We start from the raw sequence: 24,671 nt of genomic DNA on the forward strand, positions 1-24,671 counted from the left end.
TTTTCAAAATGGACGAAAAAAATGAAGCTATTTCGCAAGAATGTTCTAACTCGAATCAGCTTATGAGGTGTTATCGGCCGTATTCACTGTATGTCCATGGTGATCTGAGTTATGATATATATGTAAAACACATCAAAACGACGTGATTGTTTAGCCGGAGGATCTGGCACAATCACCAAGTCGTGTGAGATTTCTGCCAACCTAAGACAGACACCTCGCCTGACCGCGGGGCGGGCTGCGGTTTACCACGTGTGTGAAGGAGATTTGTAGCTAGGCAAATAAGACAACACTCTCGCGTGGAGCTCGAGCGCCGGCCAACAGATGTCATCTTTGTTGAAATCAGTTAGACGGACTTAAAAGCAAATTCATATGTCAATAGAATGAGCATGAGAGGATCCGCTTGCTTCATCAGCCCATGCAGGGGCTGCCACATATAGCCGAAGCATGTCAGGGTTTGCGAACTGAAGACCTCGCGGCACAGAGTTGCGTACTCCAGGTCTGACCTGTAAACATCACGACAGGTTTTTCCTACTCCAAATCCGACAAGATAATGAAATATGAGAGTACATTCGTCATAAGTGGATCCAGGGTGTGGGTGGGGTGCGCATACCGTCGTATATCAATTGCGTAGATCGGTGCTCATGCCATCGTGTTTCAATTGTGTTGATGGGTGCTCATAATGTCAGTCCCTGGATTGTCTGGTCCAGACTCGATTATTTACCGACAGCCGTCATATAGCTAGAATATTGCTGAGTGCCGCGTAAACAACAAACACAAACAAGCAAATGTTATACGCACTTGCTGTCATATAATGTCGGTAGTGCGGGTCAGCGATTGGTCAGTTTTCTCTGGTTAATATTTCAGCTCTACACTAAGTAAGTTGTGTGTATTAACTTATGTTTCATTGCCTGTGGTTTTGCTGGGAACGTTATTTAACATGAGGATCAGTGATCAAGAAGTTTAATATTTGATAAAATCTTTTTGTCGTGCGCATACATTTGATGTTAGAAACTCGATTATTGCCTATATACTCGTAGATACCAAGAACTCAGTCTTTTGATATTACTATTTCAGTCTTACAAAAGTCACAAAATGAAGGACTCACGTAAAAGGAATTCGAAATAGGTAGTAAAACGACCTCATACTTGTGAATGTACATTTTAGCAGAGAGTTTAGATAAAACTTCCACCTAAGACTCACCGGTCTGAACAGTGTCAGGAGACTATTGAGGGTCTGGCTTACAGAGTTTGTGGGTGAAATTAAATGGGTTTACGTCGCCGTGTTCAAGAGTAACACGTTTGTTTGTTTGTTGTTTAACGCCGCACTCAGCAATATTCCAGCTATATGACGGCGGTCTGTAAATACTCGAGTCTGGACCAGACAATGTAATGATTGACATCATGAGCATCGATCCAGGCAATTGGGATTGATGACATACATCAACCAAGTCAACTAGCCTGACCACCCGATCCCGTTAGTCGCCTCTGACGGCAAGCAAGGGTTTCTGAAGACCGGACCTTCACCGGTCGAAAGCTAAAGGGGAACCATTGACATTACGAGCAAGGCAGATCAAGAAGTGAAATCAGCGAGTTTGTGCTCTGCGTGACAACAATGAGCTGACGTGGGTAAACAATCTGACCATATGACAGCGGTCTGTAAATAATCGAGTCTGGTCCAGACATTTCAGTGATTGACATCATGAGCATCTATCTAGGCAATTGGGATATGATGACATGCTCAATCGAATCAGCTAGCCTGACTACCCGATCCCGTTATTCGCCTCTTACGACAAGCATGGGTTGCTGAAGACCAGTTCTACCCGGATCTTCACGGGTAAGTCTTTGACGTGTATGCACGGGTGTTTGTGGCTGCTTGTACTAATCCCGGGCGAATGCCGGTGTTATAGTGCTCGCCCAATTTACCCAATGAAATACAAGTGCTGCAGTTTTACATGGATACCCAACTCACACTCATACTACCACCTCCGGGCCGAACTTGTTTTATCCCCTGTAGGTCGAGCATCAGGCAAGGTAACAACAAGTACCACATTTTAACCTCTTTTGGTATGACGTGGCCACGCAGGGAATCGAACCATAGACCTTCCGGTCTCCGGGCAGAGGTGGGGGGTGGGACACGGGTGGCCCAGTCGTCTAAGGCGCCGCGATTCACTGTGCAGAGTTGCGTCCCCTGGGCACGCCAGAAACCTATGAATGTGGCATCGAATCCCGGTTCGCCCAGATTTTGTTTCTAGGTTTGTCAGCACCATACCCGTGCTCGTGGGTTTCACCCGTGCCCCCGCCAGGCATTAGAAGCATATTTTGACGCCACAGGTTTGACGTCACAGTCCTTTATGAGATTAAGCGCGTAGTTTCAAGCTCTCTGTTGTCCAATGTATTTGAAATACATTTTCTTTATAGATTTCTATCGTGTTTTCTGAACAAAATGTATTAAGACACATCCTTTGAACATTTGAATATTGTACACCGCAACATTGCATTTGTAACCTATAAGTGTACATATATTTATTTTAAAATGCCGACCGACAGTTACTGATTAAAAAGGACTATAATATTCTATAAACATTAGCTTCGGTGTTGATTGGGTTCATTACGATTTGATAACCCTCACTGACCAATTAGAATCGAGTCATTTTTCCAGATTCTTGCCGGAATAACCAATAATTTCCATCCTAAACAATATGCTCATTCTTCTGGTCATATCCTATACACTACATCGATCAGTCCAAAAGCCCAAAACATATCTGATGCATACAGGAATATATACATATACCCCGACTAACGGGATCGGGTGGTCAGGCTTGCTAACTTGGGTGATGCGTGTCATCGTATCCCAATTACGTGCATCGATGCTCATGATGTCAATCACTGATTGGTCCAGACTCAATTTGCAGACCATATAGCTGGAATATTGCTAAATTCAATGTTAAACAACAAACAAACAAAAGATCGTAGAAGGCTTAATTCGTCCCTATTTATTGTTTGTTTCTTTGAAGGCGTATGTTTTCTTGAAGGGTATTTTCCACACTTTATTTCCAATTGATGTCATTAACAATGCAATCTAAACGTAACAAAGGTTATAGGTTTGTCTACAATCGCTGCCCCGAGCTTCTTACTTCCCTGAAAACACATGCTTGCAGTGCTGTTAATGTGAATTGCGCCACGTATCAGTAGAGCGCCGCTGCAGAAACGCTAACTGTAACTAGTTGCGCAGATAGTAGTATCAATTTCAATATCCTTTCGCCGATTAACAATCGCCATTTTGCGGAAATTTTCCTATCCCCCTCTACCGATTATTGAAATGAAAACAAATGCACATGGTCAGCACGTTGCTAGGTAAGAAACTGAATGACAACATATTCAGAAACATATTCCGTTACAATTCATAGACCACCATTGATTGAACATGCCTTGCACACACAAACTCGATCGCGTCGGCGTTCCGCACATGCTGCTACTGAGTCACTTGCGCAGGCGGCCTGGTGAACGAGGCCGATCATATTGGCGGGGATTCCCTGAGAGCATGCGAATCACGACAGTGTGGAATACCGATAACTTTAATGGCCGCCACCTTTACTTGTAGGTATAAATGGTGATGTCATCTATTCCACGACAAAACTGCCATTATGAAATCTGTCCCGCACAGATTATGTCCCAGTGATGATCGGCAACTTGTCAGTTGCGAGTTGCCACCCACCCAATGTATTGACTCGTTAGACTGAATGGAATCGATAGGTTTCTTCACAGAAGTGGGATTGTCACAAGGCATCGATCATTTGAAGCGTGAGTTTTACAACAATACACGTGCACACATAGACCGGTGTCTGTGCGTGAAGGCGTCTGTTGTTGATAATACGCGACAGCCGGGATGTCAAATGTCAGGTACAGCGTTAGAAATTGGCACTAGTCCTGTAGTCCTTACCAAACTGCCTAATAGTAAAGGTACCCTAAGGACTAGTAGAAATTGGCCCATTTTTAGGGTTTTGCTATTTGTTATCATTATACGTACTAGTGGACAAAAACTGTTAGTTTCTAACCCTGCAGGTTACCTACATTGTACAAAAGAACCAGGGTTACACACTTTATGGCCCCGTCTCTTGAAAAATTAACTACCTTAAATTAGTACCCATAATAAATTCTTATTCATCCATATGACAAATACAGGTTGTGTCAAAAACTGGAGTCAACTACCCTCGCCCACACCTGGCTCCTAGCGTAATTTGTGGACCACCACACCATTTCAGTGTTATATGGACTTTTATTTTCTAGTCTTACTAGACCAAACAATTTTACTATACACAGACTTTGGAATTTGTGGCTGAAGTCACAAACTGCAAAATAATTTCACCAGTATCCCACCCGCTAAAAAATATAGCCTTGTTTTAGTCTATGTAGAAAATATAGTCTAGTCTCAGACAAGTGCATGTGCTTGTTGTAAGAGGCGACTAGCATGGTCGGGTGGTCAGACTTGCTGACTTGGTTGATGCATGTCATCGTATCCGCATTGCGTAGATCGATGCTCATGATGTCAATCACTGGATTGTCTGATCCAGACTAGATTATTTACAAATCGCCGTCAGGTAGCGGGAATATTGCTGAGTGCTGTGTTGAACAACAAGCAAAACAAAACTATTCTTATTTTCTTAATTTCAGAGGTATATTAACATTGTATTTTTACATTGCATCCAGATATTTAATATAAAATAAATAATTAATTCTTCTTATGTGGACATGGATGGCCCAGTCGTCTATGGCACTGCAATTCACCGTTCTGAGTTTCCATCCTGGCTAGCCAAAAACTTATGATTGTGCTTTTGAATAATGGTTCGCCCCGATTATGTTTCTAGGTTTGTCAGCACCTTACCTGGCTTCATGGGTTTATCCAAAGTGGTAAATGTCCGAGACCTGCATCACTTGTGGCTTTCCTCCCACATACACTTGACACACAATGATATAACTGGAATGCTGTTAAAAGCAGTGTTAAACCAACCTCACTCTTCCTCTCTATAGGGTTCTGTTATCAGTATAGTACAAGTTGCCACATTAGTGATAACTGGACCTGTGAAGATCCAGGGAAGAATAGGTCTTCAGCAACCCATTCTTGCTGCAAAAGGTGACAGACAATGCTTGTCGTAAGAGGCGACTAACAGAATCGGATGGTCAGGCTCTCTGACTTGGTTGATGCATGTCATCTTCATCCAATTGCGTGGATTGATAATCATGATGTCAATCACTGGATTGTCTGGTTCAAACTCAACTATTTATCGACTGCCGTTATAAAGCTGGAATATTGCTGAGTGTGGCGTTAAACAACAAACAAAGTTATAGCTGTATTAACATGAATATTTAATTCCTATTTATGAATCTGTATTGACATTTGCTGAAGAATTGGGGCTGAATATAGGCCTCTGAGCAGGTCTTGAGAAATCCCTGCATAATATCCCGTTTACATTCATATGGACATTGGGGCATCATTACTGTGATGTGCGTTAGATAAGTAAATCTTGCAGTGTTCGCACTATCTCTTGGTAGAGTGCTCTCTGCCTCCAGAGTAACTCCAAGGTTTATCTACACCCACACAGATGCGGATATTTGGTCCGAAGTCTTTAGGAAATGTCAGTAAAAATTCCCAAATTGGAATTAAGAATTTCCCAATTCATTTACACATACCGTTTTCAACGTAATAAGCGCCAGGGGCGCTCTCAAAATTAGAAAAAGGGGGGTCTTATTTGAATATAATTTTGGTGAGAAAAAATATTTTAAAGACTGTAAATGTCGTGGTTTTTGCTGACAGCCTGAAATGATACAAAAGAAAAGTATCATACATAACAGATATATTTTCCGGAATTTAATTGCCCTTATAATTAAGAATGCATATAACACACGAGTGCGTATTATACACGAATAAATAAGTTTTGTGTACACTGATCAATCGGTAGGGGTGCTAATTGGGATAGTTCACTATCCAATATATTAGCAAATATCGCCGTGGGTGCTTATTAGAGCGGGGCGCTTATTACGTCGAATACGGAAGTAGAAACTAATGATATTATTTTGTAGAGGTAACTTATATATCACTGATAACAGGACCAGTAAAATGGAAGATACTTTATCATATACTTCAGTGTGAAAGCCTGAGATTTCTGAAGTTGAGAAAAGTGATATTTTCACTGCAGTGAATTTACACTTTGATGGAACTATTGTCATACAAAATCTACCTTCCCGCAAATTATCAACAGAGTTTGCTAAGAACATGCTCTGCATGGGAAAGTGTTTCTGGGCTTGCGATGGAACTTCATCGCCAAAATCCCACTTCCTGGACAACCTGATCGGTTATTTACTATCCCTTATTTGACATCCATCTTGAATCCTGAGGATCTTGAAGACGTTTTATTGTGTCCCGTACATGCACTTTGTATCTGTCATGATGTGTTGAAGCCTCTTGGCGTTCTGCAGGAGGCTCTTTATCCTGCTTTGCAGACTTTGGTCTCCACCTGGAGGCTGACGTCAGACGCAGCCGGGTTCCGGTGTCCCGGTCCTTTATTCCGCTCACCTCTGCCTTGTGCACCAGACAGTGTTACATTATATTGTTCTGAGTCTCTGTTTAGCGTAAGCTTCCTCTTGTATATCCTACGGTTGTTGCTTTTATAAGATAGGGATTTGCGCCCCACCATCAAACCGTGGGATAAATGCTTAGCATGCTTAGTGTGACATAGGATAAGTTCTGTAATTTTGTAATTTTATAATTTACACATTATACCCATGTGGGGATCCAACCCACAGTGCTCCAGATAACTTTTTGAGCAATTGAGTTTTTACTCTAGCACTATAAAATTGGCATAAGTCTAGCACGTAATTGAACAAATTTGAATGCAATATTCAACCCCATGTCTCCTCTTGTCCCCAGGTTAGTGTAGCACCAGGATGGACCTGGGCCCAAATGCATCCTCCAGTATGCTGTCTAACATGTCCGGACTGAAGCTGAACTTTGAGAGTTTTGATGATGAGGTTTCAAAGGAGAGCAACGACCTCACTGTAGATGCAAGGTAAGGTGATGAAGGACAGACAGCTTGGAAAAGGCTTTTCAAAAGTTCGTGAAAAAAATAGTGTTTTTTTATCAGGTTCTTTTTTCCTTAGTTTGATTTCCCTCATTGGCCTTCAATGAAAACTAGGTCCTTGGTACCCATGCTTGTTTTCCAGGGGTGATTCTAGGGAAATAGGCCCCCTGTACCCATGCTTGTTTTCCAGTGGTGTTTCTAGGGAAGAATAGGTCCCCAGTATCCATGCTTTTTCACTAATGATTCTAGGAATAATAGGTCCTCAGTACCCATCTTTGTTTTCCAGTGGTGTTTCTAGGGAAGAATAGGTCCCCTGTACCCATGCTTGTTTTCCAGTGGTGTTTCTAGGGAAGAATAGGTCCCCTGTACCCATGCTTGTTTTCCAGTGGTGTTTCTAGGGAAGAATAGGTCCCCCTGTACCCATGCTTGTTTTCCAGTGGTGATTCTAGGGAGAATAGGTCCCCTGTACCCATGTTTGTTTTCCAGTGGTGTTTCGAGGGAAGAATAGGTCCCCTGTACCCATGCTTGGTTTCCAGTGGTGATTCTAGGGAGAATAGGTCCCCTTTACCCATGTTTGTTTTCCAGTGGTGTTTCGAGGGAAGAATAGGTCCCCTGTACCCATGCTTGTTTTCCAGTGGTGATTCTAGGGAGAATAGGTCCCCTTTACCCATGTTTGTTTTCCAGTGGATTTTCGAGGGAAGAATAGGTCCCCTGTACCCATGCTTGTTTTCCAGTGGTGATTCTAGGGAGAATAGGTCCCCTTTACCCATGTTTGTTTTCCAGTGGTGTTTCGAGGGAAGAATAGGTCCCCTGTACCCATGCTTGTTTTCCAGTGGTGATTCTAGGGAGAATAGGTCCCCTTTACCCATGTTTGTTTTCCAGTGGTGTTTCTAGGGAGAACAGGTCCCCTGTACCCATGCTTGGTTTCCAGTGGTGATTTTAGAGAGAATAGGTCCCCTGTACCCATGCTTGTTTTCCAGGGGTGATTCTAGGGAGAACAGGTCCCCTGTACCCATGCATGTTTTCCATTGGTAATTTTGGGGTGATATAGGTCCTCTGTACCGTTGCATGGTCTCCAGTGGTAATTGTGGGGTGATATAGGCCCCCTGTACCCTTGCATGTTTTCCAGTGGTAATTGTGGGTTGATATAGGTCCCCTGTACCCATGCATGTTTTCCAGTGGTAATTGTGGGGTGATACAGGTCCCCTGTACCCATGCATGTTTTCCAGTGGTAATTGTGGGGTGATATAGGCCCCCTTTACCCATGCATGTTTTCCAGTGGTAATTGTGGGGTGATATAGGTCCCCTGTACCCATGCATGTTTTCCAGTGGTAATTGTGGGGTGATATAGGCCCCCTTTACCCATGCATGTTTTCCAGTGGTAATTGTGGGGTGATATAGGTCCCCTGTACCCATGCATGTTTTCCATTGGTAATTTTGGGGTGATATAGGTCCTCTGTACCCTTGCATGTTTTCCATTGGTAATTGTGGGGTGATATAGGTCCCCAGTGCGAATGCTTGCTGATATTGTTGGCTGAAATGAGGTAATTGTGTTATTGCAGCTTTCCATCCTCTGATGGCAACTTCATGGCTGGCGGCAGTGACATTGGAGGTGGTGAGTGTTCATATGTGTTGCCTTTATGTACATATTGTGTATGTGTGTGTTGTCTTTATGTCAAGTGAAACTAATCAATACTTTTACTGTCCACCTAACACATTAAAAGGCAGAATCCATGCATTGTGCTCATTGACAGTATTAACGAAAGTCGTCCATGACATCAGTCATGTTTATCAATGCTCATGTTTCTGGAAATATGTGAGTCTGTGTTTAGCTGTTTTTACTGTCAAAATAAACTTTGGACTATTTCTTTGCAGAATATGTGATGAAAATATCTTTATCATTGCCTGGAACCAACACTCTCTTTTTTTTGGTCAATGTTCACCTTTTGAGGTTTTCATGACAAAATCAGTCTGTGTGCCAAATGGGTCTGGGTATATCCAGGAATTAGCAACCCAAACTTGACTTCTGAGTTTTGTGTTGAGCTGTGACCTGGCACAACTAAGCTTGCAAGGCAGGAAGTCATTTTCGGTAACTCATTCTTAGCACTTATGGCTGAAGTTGCAGACTGAAAACGTTTCTCATCCGAAGATTTTCAAATTCTGATGGAATTCTGCGTGCCAATGTTTCACATGGTTCAACTCCAACAACAATTTAGTAATTTACCTACCAATATCAGGGTCCACTCCAGCAATGTTCTGACACGGGCCCTTCATCTGAAAATATTAAATATTCCAGAAATACACCCACACCTGCCCATACAGCACACGGTTAAAATGCCCCATTGTCTTTGAAAATGTGGGCCTTTATTTTTCAAATTTAGATTCTCAAAGCACAAGGACCCACCCTAGAATTATCCCCGCAATATGTCAGTTGTTTTTTCCTTTAAAAAAAAGACTCAACAAACACATAAAGCACTTTTTTCTGAGGCATGCCTCACCCGTATATTTGTTAATGCCAATGTGTAAAATTAGTCTCAACAAAGACTGACATTTTCACAGAGTCAATGTACAAAACACCTAAAATTTCTGTTATTTTACAAAGTGACTAAAACATCTGTCCATATATTTATTATGATGACAAATTCCATATTGATGTTTAATTTCATCACCCAAACTGAAAATGATAGAATCAAAAGAAAATGAAGTCAGTGGATATTTTTATACTTTTGACTTCTAATCCTCGCATGATTTAGTGGTTCTTCTGGCTTTTAAAACTGCCAGTCCTTGTGGACTGGCAACTCTAAAAATTACCAGTCCTCCCTAATTTTTGTCAGTCCCAACTTTAAACAAATAAGAAACATTTGAAAATTACCTTTTTTTAATTCTCTCAACATTATGTTCAATTCATCTCTAACTTAGTTAGATCTACACATCATTCACAAGTTCAGTCACAATTGTCTCGTATTATTTTAATATTTCGAGACAAAGTAACCTAGAAACAAAGCGAAATAAAATTCCCTTGCACTAAAAATAGACAAGGCGAAACCCTGATGGTAACCATGGTAAGAGACAAGCTGACTTTGTTTCGAAAAATATACTCATTTGAATATTGCCAATGTTTTGTTCAACAACAAAGATTTATGATGTTCTTTATTTGCCAGTCCACAGAGACTGGTAGTCACATGAATAACTGTTTAAAAACTGGTAATTACTGTTAAACAGGAGCACTGATAATTAGTCTTTTGGGATGTTTTCAAACCCTTTTGAACTTCTTCATTGTCAAATGGACAGATTTTTCAGTCAATTAGTAAAATGACTGAAATATTTTTACTTACGCATTTTATATACATTGTATTGCCTAAGTGAATCACATTTTACACATTCACTGTTACTTCAACATAACCTGTTTGTATCATGAACCAATACAGATTGGTATATAAATAAGCATGTGTAGATCTTGTTTTTTAATTCTATTTTGTGGGGCTTCTAGTAAAGATTCTCAACGATTGTGATCCTTGATCTCTCAGTAATACCCACTATGGTAGTTTAACTTCACAAAATCAGTGAAAAATTTTGAGATTTAACATTTGTTTGAAAATGTTGTCATTAACACTGAGTTGTTGGCCCATGTTTGTACTGTGCGGAGCTTGTGATGTGATGTGCAGTGCTTGGATTATTGCATCGATATGGTTGTTGCAGGTCTGTCAGCAGGGGCAGGTAACTCCGTAGGAGAGGCTGGAGATGGCGAGGTGAGGCTGACTGTGATTACACACTATTAAAAATGACCTTCAATAGGGATATCTCATACTGATTAAGGGGCGGTCGGGTAGCTTAGTGGTTAAACCGTTTGCTCGTCACGCCGCAGACCCGGGTTCAATTCCCGACATGGGTACAATGTGTGAAGCCCATTTCTGGTGCCCCCGCCGTGTTATTGCTGGAATATTGCTAAAAGCGGCGTAAAACTATACTCACTCACACATACTAATTAAAATTAGTTTGGCCTTAAAAAAGCTTTTCTGTGTATCTTTGTTTCAATACATATCAAGAAATATTTCAAGACCTGTAAAGACACATTAAGGTGTTGTTGTTAGACTGGTGAAGATCAAGGTTAGAATAGGTCTTCAGCAACCCATGCTTGTCATAAGAGGCGACTAACAGGATCGGGTGGTCAGGCTCGCTGGTTTGGTTGATGCATGTCATCGTATCCCAATTGCATAGATCGATGCTCATAATGTCAATCACTAGATTGTCTGGTCCAGACTTGATTATTTACAGACCGCTGTCATTTAGCTGGAATATTGCTGAGAGCGGCATAAACAACGAACATTGTTTGTCACGCAAACATCATTGAGATGTTGGCAAAATATTTCAAAAGTGTTACTTAATTGCCATACTCATTAAAAATCTAGCTATCTGATCAGCTGGACATCATGTGTATAAAAAAACCCATGCATAGTAAGTTGATTGATAAGTTCTTAGACTCTGCTGCCCAACTGTTTATTGCGGTCTGCAAATAATCAAGTCTGAACCAGACAATCCAGTGATAGACATTATGAGCATCGATCCACTCAGTTGGGATACGATGACATGTATCAACCAAGTCAGCAGGTCTGACCAATCGATAACGTTCGTCGCCTCTATTCTACCAGGATCGTCAAGGATCGACTTGTCAGTGTCACAGTGAAACCATTTGCTCAGTTGACTCAAGTTTTTGCGGATATTGCTGTATGACATTTAATGACCACAACAAAAGATTTTACAATTGCACAGTTCCTTCTTTGTGAGGCCCATAACTTTTCTGTCAATTCTCATAGCATAGTGAGAGTCCAGTGGCAGGTATCAGATGGATTTAATATTGTTACACAAACATTTTTTTCCGAAAATAGGTTTCTGTAACTTTTGTACTTCATCTGTCAATTTTGAAGGATGTACAAGTGTAGAGGTCTGTTTGCGTCTGTTTGATTGTGGAATGCTGTTTTCACAGGCCAAGAGAAAAGGTGGCTGGCCAAAAGGACGGAAAAGAAAAAAGAGTTTAAAAGATGTCAATGCTCCAAAACCAGCCCTTACAGGATACATCCGGTTCCTGAATGAACGTCGTGAGCAGCTGCGACAGGAAAACCCAAACCTGACTTTCTCGGAGATCACCAAGATGCTGGGAGCAGAGTGGTCCAAACTAGGGACTACAGACAAACAGGTGGGTGGGTGGTCCAAACTGGGATCTGCAAGCAATTTGGTGGGGTGGTGTGAACTAGAGGTGAGTCGTCTGAACTGGGTGTGGGTGGTCTGAACTGGGGGCTACCAGCAAAAGGTGGATAGGGTGGTCCAAACTCAGGGCTGCAGACAAACAGGTGGGTGGGTGGTCCAAACTGGGATCTGCAAGCAATTTGGTGGGGTGGGTGATTCAAACTGAGACTACAGACTAATAGGTGGATAGGGTGGTCCAAACTCAGGGCTGCAGACAAACAGGTGGGTTGAAATCAGAAACGTCATCTATTATACCGTATTGCTAAAGCTACCTAGATGATGTTGGTATACCTCAGAGTGATTGTTGTTCCAGCGTTACCTTGACGATGCAGAGAAGGACAAGGAGCGGTATCTGAAGGAGATGGAGGCATACCAGAAGACGGAGGCGTACAAGACCTTCAGAATGCAGCAAAAGAAGCTACGAGGTGAGGGGTGCTGTAGACAAGGGACCCTTGCAGTTGCTAGGTTAACCTGCAGACGAGGGAGCCTTGTAGTTGCTAGGTTATACTGTAGACGAGGGACCCTTGTAGTTGCTAGGTTATACTGTAGACAAGGGACACTTGTAGTTGCTAAGTAACACTGTAGACGTGGGATACTTGTAGTTGCTAGGTTACACTGTAGACGAGGGACGCTTGTAGTTGCTAGGTAACACTGTAGGGTGAGGGCCATCTTGTAGTTGCTAGGTTATACTGTAGGGTGAGGGCCAACTTGTTGCTAGGTTACACTGTAGGGTGAGGGCCAACTTGTAGTTGCTAGGTTACACTATGAATGAGGGCCAACTTGTTGCTAGGTTACACTGTAGGGCGAGGGCCAACTTGTTGCTAGGTTACACTGTAGGGTGAGGGCCAACTTGTAGTTGCTTGGTCACACAAGTTGGAGACAATGTGTAGTTTGCTAGATAATTCTTCTGTGCAGGTAAAATTTGTAGTTGTAAAATGTCTATATTACTCTACAGTTCAGGGACAGTTTGTAGTTGCTACGTTACAGTGCAGTTAGGGTCAGTTAGTTGTTGCCAGGTTACACTGCATGTGATTGATGATTTGCCAAGGCATATTTACTTTTCTGCCGGGACTATAATGAGTCCTTGATAGTTTACGTTGCTGACTTGTCTGGTACTGGTTTCCTTATGCCGCACAGGTAGAGAAATGGAAGATGGTAAACGCAGGAGGTTGACCGAATGTTGATAGTCATGAACCGGTGTATCATTCCTGAATCAGAGTACAATATGATTGGTAACCATGGTAACACGTGTGTTTGTAGGTGATCTTGGAGAAGAGACTGAGAGTACAGGGTTGAATGGATCTTCTCTAGAGGTGAGTACAGGCTGTGTGTGGCATGTGAGTCAGTGAGTTAGGTTTAATAACTCTGCTTTGGACAGTGTTCCAGTTATATCACAGAGTGTCAGCTGGTTGTGGGAGGAAAGTGATGCAGGTCACAGATGTTCACCACTTTGGTGATACACACAAGCATGTGTATGGTGCTGAAACCCTGGAAACATAACCAGGGCAAACAAGGATTCAAACCCACAAACACAGGTTGCTGGCCAACCCATGGACACACCTCTGCATAGCGAATTGCATTGCCTTAGAAAAATGGGCCACCCATGCCCCTGTGTGTCATGTGAGCTAAGAGAAGAGACTTGCCTTCTGATGTGTAACATTAGATTGATATCAAGTTCATGCATACTCAATGCCAGAAGTTTCATTGATTAATAGGGATAGGGCAGTCAGCCATCACTTAGTTGATCCATGTCATTGTATCCCAATTGCATAGATTGATGCTCTTGATGTCAATCACTGCATCATCTGGTCCAGACTTGATATATTACAGACAGCAATCATGTAGCTTAAATATTGCTGAGTGCAGCATTAAACAACAAACATACATACAAAGCTGTATAAAAAGGGAAGAGAGAAGATCCATTCAACCCTGTACACAGATACGTGACATTCTGCAGATGTTGGTGTGTCAAGGGTCACTTTTTTTATATATGCCATAACAAAATATGCATAAATCACGAAGTCCCCCATAGTCCATGTAGGCTTATCAGGGTAGGCCCAAGGCTTGTGTTTCTTATCGTACAGACGATCCCACTGCATCTGTTTTGTTCCTTCTGTGGGAGCCTTGTCACGTCCACTGATGTACTATTTGCTTTTGTTTGTTGTTTAATGCCGCACTCAGCAATATTCCATCATAGACGGCGGGTTGTAAATAATCGAGTCTGGACCAGGCAATCCAGTGATTGATATCATGAGCATCGATCCATGCAATTGGGATACAATGACATGCTTCAACCAAGTCAGCGAGCCTGACCACCCGTTCGCGTTGGTTGCCTCTTGCAACAAGCATGGGTTGCTGAAGACCTATTGGATCCACATGGCAGCATTCTACCAACCAATGCCATGTTTATTGGTTTTCAATAATAGTTGAACGTCTAAAATGTTACGAATGGTTACAGAAACTTCTTTTGTCAAAGGACAAACTGGACTGAACAATGTCTGAAGAGGAAAGCTGCTATCTGTTTTAGGGGTTAGACTCAAATCTCATAATTTAAATTGTAGTTCTAACTTCCAATTTTGTCCAAATTTTCAAATGCGCAGATTGGTTTATATATTTTTGAGGTGTTATAATTCCATAATTCCATAAGCGCTGAAACAAATGTATTGAAGTCAACTCTTCTAAATAAGTACATCAACAATAACAACTTGACATGCTGCTTATTTGACCTCATCCTGACTCATACCAATTGCTGGAACTGTGGTCAAAATATTGTACACCTTTGATCGAACCTCGCTGTTCATTTCAATGTGAATTAACGCATTTCTGTCAATAATAATTATTTTCAGGGTAAATTGATTTACAGGCTGTGGTACAAATAACAAACAAATCAATGCCCAATAATTTTAATCTTCAAAACAAAAAACTAGAAATCAGCTTTGATTCAAACAGAAATGGGTATTTTTAGCAACACACATGGAACTCCAACTTGCCGATGTTGTTTTGTTCATGGCAGACGTTCATAACTTTCCAAGTTGATCTGAAGATGAGCCACTTTAAGGACTGACCTTTTGATATTCTTTAGCGGAGCTTTGGATTTTTTATAGAGATTTTACTGTAAAACTACATGTATCTTTTATTTAGAAGCTATAAGCCTAAATATGTTGTTTTTAAGAACACCTTGCAACTTTGTATTTTTTGTGGCAGACAATATTTTTCAACGATCTGAAGCACAATTATTTTTTTCAAGCATTTTCAGGGACAATCTATTTTTTTAATGACATTGCAAGACACACCTGATTGTCAAATGGTTATTATCCCATGCCATGAGTGTGTGAGTATGGTTGTACGCCGCTTTTAGCAATATTCCAGCAATATCACGGCAGGGGACACCAGAAATGGGCTTCACACATTGTACCCATGTCAGGAATCGAACCCGGGTCTTCGGTGTGACAAGCTAACACTTTAACCACTAGGCTACCCGACTGCCCCCCTTCCCGCCATGAGGTGGAATGGGGATATAGGAATGGGTGCTGTCTGTCCTTCTGTCTTCTAATCAACTACTCAGATCATCAGATGATTGATACTGTACTTCTCGGTACACCTCACTTGTCACGTAGAAGACCCAAGTTCGATTCCTGACACGGGACAATGTGTGAAGCCCATTTCTGGTGTCCTCCGCCGTGATTTTGCTGGAATATTGCTTAAAGTGGCGTAAAACCATACCCACGCACTCACTCACTCAATGATCTCTAAGTAAAGTAAGAACTCCCTGCCAGATGGCAAGAAACGCAGTAATAACGTTTTTAGTGCATGCAATTAGGCCATTTACAAAAGGGTTCAGTGAACATAGTTCACAGGGGCTAATGCCTCGCACACAACCGGACGTGTCATATTGGCGGGGGAGATGAATATTTCATGCTTGTAAATGTTTGTGTTAGAACAACATAAACAGTCACAGTACAAGATTTTCTGATTCTGTTTATATCAATACAAACAGCATCCATTCATCCTGAACAACTCTCATTTACATTAGATGTAAACAGATTAGTTTTGCATGTTTTAGTTTTAACCAAAATTTACCACTACCGTATCAAATTGTCCAGGTAATTTACTTGATCAGTACACCTGTCAAGATGCGGGGAAGAATAGGTCTTCAGCAACCCATGCTTGCCAAAAAAAGGCAACTATGCTTGTCGCAAGAGATGACTAACGGGATCGGGTGGTCAGGCTCGCTGACTTGGTTGATGGATGTCATCATATCCAATTTGCTCGGATCGATGCTCATGATGTCGATCACTGGATTGTCTGATCCAGACTCGATTATTATCAGACAGCCTTCATATAACTGGAATATTGCTGAGTGAGGTGTTAAACAACAAACAACAAACAACAAACTTGATCAGTACAGATGTGGGTCAGAGTGCTGTCAGCCTCTCTGTCATCAGGGTCGTCAACATTTCGAAATTAGTCACATTGGGAATAATGAAAAACACCATTTTTGGTCAATGATCAGGCAAATGGACTCTGTCTCCGGACAAGTGAAATATCCTGTGGACTTTGTCCAGGGAGTCCCTGCATGTTTGATGCCTGCATTTGATCAGTGAATACAGATCTGTACAGAAATATAGGTACATTGGGTTGTTACAGAGTGTTGTTTTACTGGTGGGATTTTGTGTAGTGCTGAATTAAGATCTGTGTTCATATTGTGTTATGAACTGTTATACAATGTATTTAATGTAATTAATGTGACAGAATACTTGAGTTTGTTTTCGTTATTTTCTGTGTGGCCGTTATCACTTTTTTTAGGCCGTTATCACTTTTTTTGGTAGCCCTTATATCTTTTTTTTCTGTGGCCGTTTTGATTTTACCTTTTGAGGCCGTTCTGACATGAGGTCGTTTAGACCCGTTCCCTGTTTGTACCCAGGCACCGTAAAATTAAATAATGGAGATCTTTGTGTTTGCATATTTTACACAAATGTTCAGCAGATATGGAGTTAACACGCAGCTACATGACAGCAACCAGTAAACAACTGAGTGATTGATATTGTGGGCAGTGATCCAAGTCGTTGGGTACAATGACAACCAATCAAACGAGACACATCGTCTGAGCATCCCATCCATTTAGTCGTCTATTACGACAAGCATGGGTTGCTGGGGACCAATTGACACCTGTCATCCCCAGAGGGTATGTTGTGGTCGTATGTTGTATCAATCACTGTCCGATGATATTGATGGGAACATATTTGGTAGTACCTGTTTCACCGGTAACGTCCTTGTTCCAGATGTTGAACAATGAGGAGGATGAAAGTGGCACATTTGACATCCCCATCTTCACTGAAGACTTCCTGGACCACAATAAAGGTTAGCTCACCTGTCAACTTACATTTACACTTCAGGGGTAGACCCACAAAGTTCCAGATAACTTTTTGAGCAATTGAATTTTTACTCGAAGGTTTCTATTTTAATTGGGTTATTACATTTTTCATTGGGTAACCTATATTTTTTCACTCATCTATTCATCACTCTATTGGGTTTTTCCCAAAATGAGTAAACATTTTGAAGTTTAAAAAAAATGAAATAATGTTTTAGATGTATATAATGGTTCTAAATTAAGGGTTGTCTCGGAAAGTAAATTAGTTTGTAATTGAGTTTTGGAAATTAGCTCCTTTGTACGCATGCTGAAAAAGCTTCATTGGGTATTTACGCATGCAGTTTTTATAATTTGAGTTTTTCATTAATGCATGCGTTTCTGTACGCAAGTTAATTGAAAGTAATTGGGTTTTGAATATATTTTTTTATAGGGGGGGTGTTATTTTACGCAAATACGCTGCTTATCTGTAGCTCTGTTACATATCGATACTTCAGGGTTAAATTCAACAGCAAATTCATATGTAGCCAGCAGGGCTTGCTCCTTTTAAAAGTTACTGGCCCTTCTCTCAACGTACTAGCCTACAACTAAATGGTGGAGGCCGTGACGTGGCAGAACCTCTGGTCGTGTAGCCATGAAGCAGGGCTTAATAAAAAAAATCTCTCCTCTCCCCTGAAACGCCCTTTCTTGCACTCCGAGATTAAATCTTGGTCCCCTTTTGCCTCATTTCGTGGTGATTTATGATCAAATAAAGATGTTGTTGTACACAACATTACAAAGTGGCGGCCTGTTGTCTTTCCACCAAGATGATCATCTTATGGCTTTCTTTGAGTTAACCATTCACACAACCTCATCCCCTCTAAACATGCTAAATATTTTCTTAGCGAAATTACATGATTCATGAGCAGTGTTTTCAATCAAGAAAAGTAAACATACACAGAGAGGGGGAAAAGTTTGACTAGCCAGACGTGCCATCTACTTTTAGGTTTGGGTTTGGGCAAGCCTTTTGTAACTTCAACTGGCCTTGGGCCAACAGGCCAGCAGTATAATTGACCCCTGTACTTCTCGTCATCAGTCATTCAATGAATTTATCAACAGTTTATGTTGAGAAGGTAGCAGAAGTTCTTGCGGCGGAAACTATCTCTGTGCTGCTCCCTACAAACGATTTTGACATTGTCTTGTCATTGCACAGAGCTACGAGCTGTTCCACACTGTTTTCCTATTAGATCCCCGATCCAAATTGCACTATATATGCTTCAGCAAAGTGCATGCATCATGAGCTAACCACACATGCAACATGATTCTCTTCCTAACACATTTGCCTTACATGTTAGTAAGGGGGCACGGGTGGGCCATACGTCTAAGGCACCGCAATTTGCTGTGCAGAGTTGCGTCCCTTGGTCATGCCAGAAACCTATGATTGTGGGTTCAAATCCCGGTTCGCCCCTATTATGTTTCTAGGTTTGTCAGCACCATACCCGTGCTCGTGGGTTTCACCGAAGTGGTAAACATCTGAGACCTGCATCACTTCGGGCTTTCCTCCTACATTAAGCTGACACGCCGCGATATAACTGGAATACCGTTAAAAGCGGCGTTAAACCAACTCACTCACTCACAAACTCACTCACTCACTCACTCACTCACTCACTCACTTTGGTCTGACGAGTGAACGCTTGAACCACTTGGCTACCCGACCGCCCTACAGGGACTAGCACAGAGGTATGGTTACTGGAGCTACGGGAGTTCATTATCGCATTATATGTATAGGATTCAATTACTGATCATATGATGTCAGTGTTCTGTGTGTATCATTTCAAATGGAGCACCTTTATGGGTCAGTTTGGGATTTTAAAGTATGAATTGTTTTTTTGGCCAGTGCGTGAAGCGGAATTGCGTCAGCTGAGGAAGCAGACAACGGAATTGGAGGAACAGAATGCCATCCTCAGTAAACACATAGAGAACATGAAGCACGCCATCGAGAAGCTGGAGATCGAGGCGGTGCAGCAGCGGAGCACCAACATGGCTCTGCAGACCCACCTCGACAACCTGCGCACAACACTCACCACGCACTTCGCCTCCGTGTCTCTCCCAGGTATGTAGCACACCTCGACAACAAGGGCACAACACTCACCACGCACTTTGCCTCCGTGTCTCTCCCAGGTATGTAGCACACCTCGACAAGCTGCGCACAACACTCACTACGCACTTCGCCCCCGTGTCTCTCCCAGGTATGTAGCACACCTCGACAACCTGTGCACAACACTCACCACGCACTTCGCCTCCATGTCTCTCCCAGGTATGTAGCACACCTTGACAACCTGTGCACAACACTCAACCACGCACTTCGCCCCCATGTCTCTCCCAGGTATGTAGCACACCTCGACAACCTGCGCACAACACTCACCAAGTACTTCGCCTCCGTGTCTCTCCCAGGTATGTAGCATACCTCGACAACCTGTGCACAACACTCACCACGCACTTCGCCTCAGTGTCTCTCCCAGGTATGTAGCACAACTCGACAACCTACGCACAACACTCACCACGCACTTGGCCTCAGTGTCTCTCCCAGGTATGTAGCACACCTTGACAACCTGTGCACAACACTCACTACGCACTTCGCCTCAGTGTCTCTCCCAGGTATGTACATCTTCCCGAGGCAAGTGAGTAAACTGACTATAAAAGTCCAGTTTCCACCCTTGCCGAATTAGGCTGGTATTATGGAGTTACATTTTGGCTGGACTAACGAGTCTATGCATAGTCCAATCAAAATCGCGCACCGAAATCGAAATCAGGTTTGTGAAATGTCGTGAAGATTTCTGTTGATTGCAGGATTTGCAAAGCATGTGCACCGCCAACTCGTCAACAGATATTTTCCAAGTCTTTTCATGTTTTTAATCAAGGTGCTCACGTGATTTGAAGCACTTCGCTATGCAAGACCCGTTTTATCACAATATAGATCTTGATTATCAATCAGATCGTTTTGATGAAACAAATGCAAGTGATACGAGAGGTGGAATCTGATTGGTCCATATGAGAGGCTTACATGGAACATAACTCGTAATAACCAGCTTAGTTCTTCGGCAAGGGTGGAAACTGGACTTTTATAGTCAGTTGACACTCTTGCCTCAGGAAGATGAGGTATGTATCACACCTCGACAACCTGTGCACAACACTCACCACGCACTTCACCTCCATGTCTCTCCCAGGTATGTAGCACAACGCTCATCTGCACAGAACACTATCTCAGGAACCTGCACATATGACTTTGTGACTTTTTGATGGCATATATTTGTGTTGGGCGATGCTCATCATATCAACCATTATTCTGTCTGCCCCTGACTCAATTGTTTACATGTTTCCATGTAGTCTGAAAGCAGATCAACAAAATAAAAAGATATGTTTGACAATATTTCAACATTTGTACCATTTCTTGTCTCCTGTTGCAGGGTCAGGAGAGACGCCATCACTGGAGACGATTGACACGTACATGGCCAAACTACACACGGTGATCCTCGACTCCCCTCAGGAGAATGAATCTCTCATTGCCACTGTTAGAGAAATAGTCGGAAGACTCAACATTGAAGGGTGAGTAGGTAATATGGATTATGATTAGGTAATATGGCTTATAAGCAGATTATATGGAGTCTGTAGGTAATATGGAGTATGATTAGGTAATATGGCTTATAAGCAGGTAATATGGAGTCTATGTAGGCAATATGGAGTATAATTAGGTGATATGGAGTCTATGAAGGTAATATGGAGACTATAGGCAATATGGAGTATGATAAGGTAATAAGGCATTTTAGCAGGTAATATGGAGTCTATGTGGGTAATATGATGTATGATTAGGTTAAATGGCTTATAAGGAGGTAATGTGGCGTCTATGTAGGTAATATGGAGTATGATTAGGTGATATGGAGTCTATGAAGGTAATATGGAGTATGAATAGGTAATATGGCTTATATGCAGGTAATATGGAGTATGATTAGGTAATATGGATTATATGCAGGTAATATGGAGTATGATTAGGTGATATGGAGTATGAGCAGGTAATATGGCTTATAAATAGGTAATATGGAGACTATATAGGCAATATGGAGTATGATTAGGTAATATGGCGTATTAGCAGGTAATATGGAATCTGTGGGTAATATGATGTATGATTAGGTAAAATGGCTTATAAGTAGGTAATATGGTGTCTATGTAGGTAATATGGAGTATGATTAGGTGATATGGAGTCTATGAAGGTATTATGGAGTATGAGTAGGTAATATTGCTTATATGCAGGTAATGTGGAGTATGATTAGGTGATATGTAGTATGATTAGGTAATATGTCCTATAAGTATATGGAGTCGTATGTAGGTAATGTGGAGTATGATTAGGTTATACGGCTAAGAAGTAGGTAATATGGGGTCTAGTTCTCTAGTACTCTTTGAATAATAGTTAAGTGAATAATAGTCCATATTACAATGCTTAAATGTATTGAAAAGGATGCCAAGAGCTAAGTTCAGGATTGTAGACTCAAAAGCTTTGGGCACAGACTGGTCTAATAATTACTGCCACCCACCTTTATGACGAGGGTAGATTCCTGTATGTAACCTCTGGGTGTTGTGTTTCAGTGACAAGTTATGACGAGAACAAGAAAGTGTCATTGATGTAGAGCTCATCTTGGACTAGTGGTTGTTCTTATGATGATGTGGACCTGCCTGGCAGGATCTGGATCCCAGCATCTTCAGTTGCTACACAGAATGGAGATAGTGACGGACCCTTATGAGAAGTGCAGATGCTGATTTAGAGTTCTGTCTTTGTGGGTGTTCACCCTGATGTGATCTGGCAGACATTTTGTGTACAGGACTTGAAGTCTTGAATTGTGCACCTCTAGACACGGTGCGGTGTTGATGCACACTCTTCATCTTCATGTGATGTCCTCCACCACAGCGGCAGAACAAGGGGCACCTGAGTCAAGGTCCTGATGGGGGCTTGAGGGGGTGGGGGTATTGAGTTCAGGGGAGGGAGGGAGAGTTTCAGTTGTTTAATTTGATGAATAGTCTTGCATTGTATGACCCATCTTCCCGAGGCAAGAGAGTTAACAGACTTTAGAAGTCCAGTTTCCACCCTTGCAGACCTAGGCAGTAATTCCTGGGCTCAATTGTAGCGCCACCCGTGGTTATTATGAGTTATGTCCCTTCTAAGCCTCTCCTATGGACCAATCCGATTCCATCACTTGCATTTGTTTCAAATAAAATGGGTGGCGCCCAGTCAAGACAATCTGATCGATAATCAAGATCTATATTGTGATAAAACAGGTCTTACATCGCAAGGTGCATCAAATCACGAGAGCAGTTTGAATAAAAACATGCAAAGGTTTGGAAAATATTTGTTGACAACGAGTTGGCGATGCACATGATTTGCAAATCCTGCAATCGACAGAAATCTGCATAGTGGTTTACGAACCGGATTTCAATTTCGTTGGGAGATTTTGATTGGACTATGGATAGACTTGTTAGTCCAGCATAAAGGTAACTCCATAATACCAGCCTAGTACAACAAGGGTGGAAACTGGACTTTTATAGTCAGTTAACTCCCGTGCCTTGGGAAGATGTGTATGGCCTGGTGGAGTGTTTGAGGGGGAAGCGAGGTTTTGAGTTGTATGACATGTGGGGGAAGGGTCTTGAGTTCTTTGACGGGGGGGAGGAAGGGTTCTGGATTTGTATGACAAGTCCACACCTTATTTCAAACTTGATGTATGTATGAATGTACAGTAACTGTTTGGTTTGAAAGCAAGTTATCCTTTCACATTTTCACTAGTCTTGGGACATGCTGACTGCTGATAGTGGTCGAGGCTTGTGTGATGTCTCGCACCGAGACTGGATGTGAGCAGAAGAGTGTGTGTGTATGTGTATGAAGAGCTGTGAGTGGAGATGTGTGTGTGTGTGTGTGTTGGGTTATGCACCTGTTTGTGATGCCACTCAGGTTTCTGTGACAGATGTGTTGTGATAGACCTATCACAGCTTCATTCAGGAACTACCTGCTGTGGGTTCCGAGAAGAATCCCTGCTCTGAAGTGTTTGTTTGTTTATTGTTTAACGCCACACTCAGCAATATTCTGGCTTTGTGATGACGGTCTGAAAATAATCAAGTCTGGACCAGACAATCCAATGATTGACATGAGCATCAATATATGGGATACAGTGACATTCATGAACCAATTCAGCAAGCTTGACCACCCTATCCAACCTCCTGGGACATGGATGGGTTACTGTAGTCTGCAGTTTAAGTTGGACCCTGAACTTCGGGAGAGGGGGGTGGGGGGGAGACGAGCATGGGTTGCTGAAGGCCAATGTTAACCCTGATCTTCAAGGGGGTTTCTCTCGAGTGTCACAACATAGTTGAACAGGACGCTGCACCTTGCTTGCACATGTCCTGTACCAGACTTATTATTTACAGGACAACATAACATGGCTAGAATATTGCTGGCTGGCGTAAGGCGACATCAGTTCACTTTGTTCAGCCTGGTGATACAAGTCATGTGTTAAACTGAATGGAAATGTCTGGTTATGAAGAACATTGTTCTGGTACCATTATATCTCTCAGGAAGGAAAACTAGCATTGAGACATGAATGGTTATGCACAGATCATTTCAATGTATTGTTTGGGAGCCAAGCATTTTGACATAAATATTTTTCGTCACTACTTCAAGGTGGAATTACATGTATTATGTTTTGAAAACCAAACCCAGCACCTACTCGAGTGGTTCAGAATTAACAATGGTCGGTCTATAGGTAAGGTAGATATTCAGACTGGTTACAGAATATGGTAAAAGGGGTGTAAAAACCATACTCACTCAATCATTGGATTCTGCATTCGATCTGAACACCAATTTTCATGCTTAAGTTTCAGCCAGGGTTAGAGCTTTTTGTTATGATGATAATTTGGATCCTCCCATGGATGAATACAAGGGTCCAATATTGATTGAAGTTACCT

At 42.0% G+C, this 24,671-nt stretch overlaps 1 protein-coding gene across 2 annotated transcripts; it reads left to right on the forward strand.

Moving 5' to 3' along the window:
• The first annotated feature begins 3,265 nt into the window (after positions 1-3,265).
• Positions 3,266-22,661, forward strand: LOC139461123 (high mobility group protein 20A-like). 2 transcript variants are annotated; one of them, XM_071242667.1, is made up of 11 exons: positions 3,266-3,353; positions 6,925-7,063; positions 8,638-8,690; positions 10,775-10,824; positions 12,060-12,269; positions 12,633-12,744; positions 13,580-13,632; positions 17,602-17,680; positions 19,564-19,779; positions 21,134-21,272; positions 22,308-22,661. In XM_071242667.1, the coding sequence occupies exons 2-11, from the start codon at positions 6,942-6,944 to the stop codon at positions 22,318-22,320; spliced, it is 1,047 nt and encodes a 348-aa protein (XP_071098768.1). In that variant the 5' UTR covers positions 3,266-3,353; positions 6,925-6,941; the 3' UTR covers positions 22,321-22,661. The 2 variants fall into 2 exon arrangements, with proteins under 2 accessions (XP_071098768.1, XP_071098769.1); XM_071242668.1 differs by lacking the exon at positions 3,266-3,353 and adding an exon at positions 3,880-3,899.
• Positions 22,662-24,671: the final 2,010 nt, after the last annotated feature.

Source organism: Haliotis cracherodii, unplaced genomic scaffold (genome assembly GCF_022045235.1).
Source record: "Haliotis cracherodii isolate W230 unplaced genomic scaffold, xgHalCrac1.p SCAF_14, whole genome shotgun sequence".
NCBI lineage: Eukaryota > Metazoa > Mollusca > Gastropoda > Lepetellida > Haliotidae > Haliotis > Haliotis cracherodii.

Excerpts from the sequence above, each read along its gene's own strand:
- LOC139461123 (XM_071242667.1), top strand. The coding sequence starts at position 6,942 with ATGGACCTGGGCCCAAATGCATCCTCCAGTATGCTGTCTAACATGTCC. Across the intron at positions 12,270-12,632 it reads TAGGGACTACAGACAAACAG|CGTTACCTTGACGATGCAGA; the intron begins GTGGGTGGGTGG and ends TTGTTGTTCCAG. Across the intron at positions 13,633-17,601 it reads TGAATGGATCTTCTCTAGAG|ATGTTGAACAATGAGGAGGA; the intron begins GTGAGTACAGGC and ends TCCTTGTTCCAG.